The 8,153-nt window shown below is 44.0% G+C and overlaps 1 protein-coding gene across 3 annotated transcripts in view; it reads left to right on the forward strand.

The window, feature by feature from the left end:
- cdh7a (cadherin 7a) overlaps window positions 1-5,021 on the forward strand; it is a 47,460-nt gene extending 42,439 nt beyond the window's left edge. The window contains exons 12-13 of one of the 3 annotated variants that reach the window (XR_003410056.3): window positions 945-1,871; window positions 1,962-5,021. Coding sequence is in view for 1 of the 3 variants with exons in the window: in XM_027001275.3 (XP_026857076.2) it covers window positions 945-1,453 (509 nt within the window). In the remaining 2 variants the exon portion in view is untranslated. Of the gene's footprint in view, window positions 1-944 lie in introns of all 3 variants that reach the window. The other 2 variants (XR_003410057.3, XM_027001275.3) reach the window with 2 other exon arrangements.
- The last annotated feature ends 3,132 nt before the right edge of the window (window positions 5,022-8,153 follow it).

Genomic DNA, 8,153 nt, shown 5'->3' on the forward strand with positions numbered 1-8,153 from the left:
TCTATTATTTGTGTTTGTGCATGCATGTGTGCATGTCAGTGGATGTGTGTGTGTGTGGATGTGTGTGTGTGTGTATTCACTTGTCAGTTGTCTTCGGTGTTCAGTTTTCTCTTGTCATCTAAAGCATACAGGATAGTAATTAAATGTAAAGACTTGAAGTCCTTAACAGTCTTTCCTGCACCATCCGTGATAAACCACCCCTCCCTGCAGATCTGTCGGCTGAGCTCTTAAAGGCACTCTCTCCTGACCAAACTCTGATGGATATACTGATAAGACAAATGTACCTGCGTGGACAATACAAGTCAACTTATGTAGGGAACATGAAATTCTAAAGCTTGGGGGATAAAGCATTGCTTTTAAGGTGCCTAGAAGAATAGCGAAGTGTTTTGGTGCAGTGTCATAAATAGAGCAGAGATGGTATCTCCCCTGAGCTTTGGGGTATTCTGGACTTACAGACTCTTGCTATATCTCAAGTAAATATGCCGCCATCGCTGAGGTGACATTTGTTTTTAAAAGGTCCAGTAGTTGAAAGGTTGCTATTCTGTCTTCTAACATTGGCAAGATGGAGAATGTTATACTGAACATAACAGTATTTTTAAAAATTGGTACCTTTTTTTATAGGTTGTGTATTTCTGGAAAGAATGATTAGAGATGAATAAAAATTAACAAATTTGCATGTTTGTTATTATTTTGTTAATTTTCTTAATGTTGCGTTTTTCAATTATGACTATGACTAATTTAACTTGACATTTTTAATAACATTCATTAAATTCTGTGGGAATTGTGTCTGTTCTTTTGAATCGCTTTGGCTGACTTGCGTTTACCGACAGTTTAGCCAGGCACATGTGATAAACGTGGAGTGGCTCTGTGTAGTAGCTGTTCTCTCTGGGCTGTTCTGCATCATAGCTCTTCTCGAATGGCTCTTCTCTTTTGCTTGTGCGCAGTGCTGGTGCTGTTGATCGTGACCGTACGGCGGAGGAAGAAGGAGCCCCTGATCCTGGACGAGGACCGCGATGTGCGCGAGAACATCGTGCGCTATGACGACGAGGGTGGTGGCGAGGAGGACACCGAGGCTTTCGACATGGTCGCCCTGCGCAACCTCAACGTGGCCCGCGACGGCAAGGCCCGGCGGGACGTCACGCCCGAGGTGCCCACCCTCTATCTGTCGCGCCCCCCAGCGTACAGGATCGCCCCGGACAGTGGTGTCTTCCGCGAGTTTATATGGGAGCGGCTGAAGGAGGCGGATGTGGACGCGTCCGCACCACCCTACGACTCACTGCAGACATACGCATTTGAGGGCAGCGGCTCGGTAGCCGAGTCACTCAGCTCGCTCGAGTCTCTCAGCTCAGACTCGGAGCAGAACTATGATTACCTGAGCGACTGGGGGCCCCGCTTCAAGAGGCTCGCTGACCTCTACGGCCGCGCCGACAGCGGCACCGTGTTCTCCTCCTAGCCGGGGGACCAAGACACACTCAAACAAGGACATAATGGAAATGAACAATCATCGAGACAGTGCCAATGACTCACCAATACTTGAAAGGAGGTGGGGGGGAATAAAACAGACAAAACATTCTGTGTGTGGGAGAAGATATACTGGCATTGATTACCAAACGAAAATGACACTTTTTTTGTAACAGGTGTTTCATGACTTCATGTGATAAGATTCTCTGGGGACTGCGGATTTATATTCTGGCACTTTGGAAGAAAACCACAATAAACCACCAAGCCTTGACTTGGGATTTTGCTAAGAGGGCGAAGGGAAGAATCTCTTGCACACGTAAGAAGAATGGGCAGAGGGGCTGAGACCACGTGAGACCGACCTGGAATAAACTCTGTTCTGCAGAGACAATTGGAGGTGTTCGATCTCCAAGGTGATAAATCAGAACAGTGCCACACATCTTCTCCCTGTAACACTGTAACACTGTTCTCTGATCACTATCTCTATGTTTTTGTTCTCTCAGATGTTTCTATCTACCATGGGTTCCTCAGTAAAAAAACAACTATGAAGAGCAGCTGAGAACACTGAAATACTTTCCAAATGTTTGCCAGACATGTTGCCTTGTGAGGTACCACAACTGGTCCTGTGTAAAATATCTTTTCTGCATATCCTCTCGCCTGACATTAAGCTTTATGTTCATATAAAATGAAGTGTCACGATCGCTTAACTTCTGCTGAGGCACAAGAAAGCTGTGAATGCTCCAGTCTTTCAGAGAATGAGTAAATATGAACAGTACCTCTGGGAAAGAGGGTGGGAGTCCTTGCAGATGTTTTCATTTTTTTTCCCTGTAGGGGTAGGGGGCATCGGGGCTGGCCTCTCGGAGGGGTAAGTGTTGGTCATCCCGTTTCTTCTCCGCAGGAAGAATGTGGAGCCAGCAAGAAACCGAAGTTCAGGCCATGGAATTAAATCCATTCATCTCTCTCACTTTTCAACTCCAAAATAAATTGTTTATAGTGTCAGGCTCTGCCTTGTGTACCGTGTCCTGGAAATACACACTGGACAACCGTTGTTTGAGCCAGCTTTTACCGAAGAACAGCCAGGCTGCTGTTGACACGAGGGCTTTCGGTGGAAAAAGCCTAATGCGTTACATTCTTCAGTAGTTTTCTTTGAGAAAATGGAGATAATTCCAGACACCTAGCTGATTCTTGATGGCTATTATTATTGTTTGAGTAAACATGTTATCTCACAGCATATGTCACTTCTTGCCTAAGTGTAGATAATCAAGTTAAATTAAGAATTTGAAACCATGCTTTGAAATCTTCTTCATATGTGCCATAGTTGACTTATGGACACTGTTTTGTACAGACACCATCATAAGGTAAAGAAACATGGCCAGCTTCATGTTTGTTTCTGTCCAGGTGACTGTGGGCTTTTTTGTTTTTTTTTCTGGTAGTTCTGTGACTCTGGACTGTGACTATTGCACTGATCTCATAAATAGGTCGCCTGCATCTCTTGTATGCGGTGTGGGCCCGTGTAGTTGGACGGATGATTGGTAATCAGCGTTGGCGTGGGGCATGAATGGCGCCCCTGCTTTGATGAATGGTGGCAAGCCAGGGTGGAACATTTAAAAGGTCTCCTCTAAATTAGCCTCAGACAGAGGTGACTGATGACTCCGTTGTCTCGAAGAGGATAAACACGCATCCAGATATACGATCGCATGTCCGCGTGCAGCCGGACAAAATAGGCGATGCCCCAGCCCAGAGGAAAGCCCCGGTCCATAAATCGTCGGGCCGGCTCGGGAATGGAAGGAGGCTTGCTGCGCCCCTCCGTAGTGGATATGCTCATGTTGGAAGGCCGGGCGCCCGTTTAGCTAGGTTGGTCTAGCATAATCCAGCTGTCACAGTGTCTAACAGAGCTGTATACATGAATCATTTCGAAGTTGCAGCGTTGGGTTGGGTTTCGGCTGTGTTTCTGGTGATGTACTTGCAAATCCTGATCTCAGATCAGGACCTCTGCTCTGAGATGAAGAGCTCAGTGTGGGCTTTATGTCCTGAAAGCTTTGCAGAGTAACGTGTATTGTAAGGTGGTAGGGAGTGTTCGTTTTGTTGTTGTTTTACCCTATTCAAGATTTAAACACATAATGTTATCTACTGTTTAATTGTTTCAAGTCAAACTTGGGCACTTTGATAATCTGTATAAATTCATGGCAGCTGAGAAAACTGATCTGTTCTGGTTTTTGTCCATATAACGCAGTAACATATCTTGCACGTTACAAAAATGTGTTAAAGTGTTCAGAATTATCAATGTTCACACTGCAGCACTAAAATAATTCACATTATTTTTCATACGCACTCCATCCTAGAGGTTGGATTGTCTAAAAACCCAAAAATGAACGCTGAATTATTTATGAAGTCAATGGCACCTTGTTATGACGTTTGCTTATGTTCTCAAGCAAAGAATTAGAGCCTTGTGCTAATGGATTTTCTGTATGACCTCAATGGTAATTCAGTCATTTGGTCTCTGAAGCAAAGGTAATGAAGATTGAGAACACTGATCATTGGAGAGAGGCTGTTATCTTGAAAGCAAATGTAATTATTTGTTAACTGGCTCACTAAATGAAAACTAAAAGGGCAATCGAAATCTCGTTTGACTTAGCACTAAGTAATATTAAATAGCATTTTAATTAGCTGAATAACCAAGGAGCTGGAGTTAAGAGATAACACAGAGAGAGGGGCCAAGTCACCCTATCAGTACTACAGACATAAATCACAATGATTGAAAATCAATAAAAGTTTTGCATTTGAGCATAATCATAATTTTTGTTTACTGCACTGCCTATTACATTTGTTAAATGGGTTACATACCTTGTAAATGCGCTCAGTAATGACGGAGGACACGGCATGGGGTGAACTCTGCAATTTTAATTGTTGTCACTTAAGAATAGAAAAATCTAAAAAGCATAATTGCAGAAGGCTGTTCAATTTTAGCTGAAGTTCATTTTATATGCCATGAATGAAACAGGAATTGGAAAGACTTTTATATATTGGTGCTGTTGTGCCCTGATAAAAAGCTTTCTTTTGCACTGTGTACTGAAAATGTCCCATATGTTTCAAAGCAAAAACACAAAACAACTTTTGCCACAATAGCAAAGTAGAGTTACAAAACTGATCACTAATGGTCCATCTTTTTACTCCAGAAATTACATTCCAATTCGTTCGGCAGCATTGTGCGTTTTACATATGCCTCTTTTTTCCTTTCCACAAACTATGAGCGGTCTGCAGTACAAGCAGGGGAGGAAAGGATGGGTGTCTTAAGTGGCCTTCTGTCCAAAAATAGGCAAAGCAAGATCTTTAGTGCATTAGAACATGCAGAAGCCACCTCCGTCTGGCAGACAATCAGTGTCCCCAAAGTTACTTGCTTCATCTCACCAAGTTTGTACAGAAATGTTCGTACACGGAACCCGCTCAGTTTTTGTAACCGGATTTTCCAAAAACGCTCTCGGCTTAAAGGTCTCATGTATAATTTTCAATAAAGTAACATATTGTTTCAGTGTGAGTCCAAATTTGGGCGCTTTTCATTCGACAGTCGTCGTGTGTATTTATCTGTGCCCTGTGCATATTTGTTTGTCTACTGAATGGGCAGGTGTTATTTATAGCTTGCTTTACACAGTCAGACGTGTGAAATGGCAGGCCAAGATGATCCCTTCAGTTTCCTAATTGATTAGGGTAGTTTCACAAGCCTTAGTGCGGTGACCCCAAAGAGATACATGCTCAACTGGAGACGGGCCAAGACAGACATCATCGCCACACCTCTTCCCCCGCACATAGCCGAGCTTGTGTGCTCTGGTGGGGGTCTTTGCCATTTTCATTAATTAAAAGCCTTACATGTCTTACATATCTAGTTTTATTCTTCCAACACGCACCTCACAAAGAGACATGGAGAAAAGTGAGCAGGGCATCTAATTGTCTGTATTTTGCTGACAAAAAGATCACTAAGCATCATGAAAAATACTAGTCCATTTAGAAAATTAGCAGCATTGATAAAGTCACCCGGGGGATGATAATAAGGGCCTGTCTTTCTTATATACTTCCTATGAAATACTTACAAAGCCTGTGGATTGGATTTACTGGTTTCATTAAGCTAACGAGATATCGGTATGGGTGTGAATATACAGCCTTAACCCTGCTTGCTGTGTCTATACACAAAAGCCTCAGCTACATGCACACAGCCATCGATTTCCTCTCGAAATTAAATATACGATTTCACACATTTAACAAGATTGCTTCAAGAAAAATCCAATTACTGCTTCAAGAAGAAGTGGAAAACTCATTAAAACAGGCTGGGATAATTACACAAGCGATGCCTATTTGAGGCAAATGAGAGAGAGGTGAATGTGCCTGACCTGACACGCACACACACACACAAACACTCATGCACTTTAAATGGTGATGAGGACGTAAAGGTTACTGTGAGAATATTTTCAAGTCAAAATACAAATCATAAAAAGCAACAGGTGAGTTGCCAAGAAGTGATAATAACACACACACGCACACACACACACACTTTGATGTACACTGACTGAACTCGACCCGGAACTGAAGCAGCAGGGTGGTGATCAGTACCCTCTGCACGCCCAATAATGTAAATATTTGGTGTCAGCTCCAGGTCTTTAAGATGCCAAGTCTGTTTCTTATTGCCTTTGTACTGACCTTAAACAAATACAGCATCCTCTTTAAAATGAAGGCTCCTATCAGCATGTGCACATACACACATACACAAACTAGATGCTATCTGCCCTGTGGGTACCTTACGCACTGAAACAGTAAAAGGGTGTCATCTCACACAAAGAAAAAAGATGCAAAGGACAGAAATCTACCAGCTTTCCAAATTCTGTGTCTTAGGACATGACCGTTATGATTAAATTAAGCTGTTGCACAGGAGGAGAAAAATACTGGGACTCACAACAATCAAGCAGGGAAGCAGGCGAAAGCATGAGGGCGGGGGTGGGGGGGTTGATGGCATGGGGGTGGAGGTGAGAGGAGGGTGACCCTGTCAGTACAATCACACAAACATACAGTTATCAGTGGCTCAGTCTTCCGATTAGCACCCACGGGCTGCAGGCTCTTCTGCGGGAGGATGAGAAGGACTCTCCATGGCGTGTACCCGCTGCACTCACAAATCAACTGCCAAATGCCACCGGGAGAATGCCTTCTTTGAGAGTGGACTGAGCAAAAGCAGGCCTGTGGAACCTGGTAATCTCCTTCAATTACCCTAAATTCGGGAGCGCAGCTCCAGGCATTGCTGCAACATGGGGAGGGAATTTTTTTTCGGAGGAAAAAAAAACCAAACAATCTTAGCAACCAGAAAACTCACAAAGAGTGAAATAGATAAAAGAAAGCATCTTCCAAATGAAAGCAGCATGTGTCAAGAATGCACGTATTTACAGCTTCATCTCATTGTGACCGTTATATCTCACATTGTATAGGCATAGCAATGTGCCAGACTTGGGGGACACATTTTTCTCCAGCAGACAGCAGGACAGCTGAGCTGGACTATGAAGTGGGATGGGAGAAGTTGCGGGGAGAAAACGGGCCACAGAGGCAGGAGAATCTCAACCCTGATTCTCGAGGCTGCTGATCTTTGGAATTATTTTTAATGATTTGAAATTATCTTTGGAATTATTTTAATTATTCGGAATTATCTTTGGAATTATTTTAACTCCTGCTCCCAGCCGTGCCTTGCCTGCATGCCTGGTATTCACCCATCCCCCGCACCCTCCGTCTCAGGATGGAGCTCAAGAAGAAGAATGAGCCAAGCGTTCCTGGAAGCGTTCCTGGGTGTGATCCAGGGGGGGACATTCAGAGTGCCCTTAGTCATTGCGCTGTCCTAAGTGCTCTATCCACTGTGGTGTGCAATGCCATCCTTCACCCGGTCCACACGGCTCCCTTCTCTGCCAAACACTGTCTCCTCGCATCAAAACGACATCATTAGGCAGAACATCTCCATAAGTTTTCAGAGTGGGCCTTTAAAAATGCGTCAGGCCATATCAGCAAGCTGAAACATTTGCTTTTTTTGTGGGGGGATGTACTATGACAACACTTCCAGGCAAATATATTTTAAAAAATGAAGCTTGGAATTGTTTAAGTCTAAATTGCTTCCAGAAAAGTGGGGCCCAATTTGGCTTTGAGACCCACAATCAGGCAGTGATATTTCAGCTATCTTGTCAATGGACTTGCTGGCTTTTGCGACTTTGTCCAGGGGCGTGCTGTCTCAAGGGCATAAGGCACTTGGTAAACTGTGGTGGTAGGCAGAGGCGTTTGTGGCTGGTTGTGGGGCCGCACCGCTTCATGCAAATGAAGTCTGGAAAGAAATTGACCTGCATCCTTGATCGCTGCACCATCATTCATTCTGATTAGGGCACAGATCTACTGGACTCATCCAGGCTGCTGTGATGGATTAGTCAGCCTGGCAAAGACCTCCTGCAGGAATTCACAGATCCATGCCGTTCAATCTCCTTACCAGCTCCAACATGACAATATTTGCGAGAAGGCGAAAAAGATCAGAGGAAGGATCTTCCGACAGAATTGGCGATTTCCCGGATTTCTTAATGCTGGATTTCCGAGATCTAGGATCTGGGCGAGACTAAGTTGGCACGTGCTTCGTGTCTGAATCTCTCTTTGTGCCTGTCATCCTCGGGTGGCCCTATAAGAGACAG

The sequence above is a fragment of the Electrophorus electricus genome, chromosome 11, assembly GCF_041902795.1.
Source record: "Electrophorus electricus isolate QZ-2024a chromosome 11, ASM4190279v1, whole genome shotgun sequence".
Taxonomy (NCBI): domain Eukaryota; kingdom Metazoa; phylum Chordata; class Actinopteri; order Gymnotiformes; family Gymnotidae; genus Electrophorus; species Electrophorus electricus.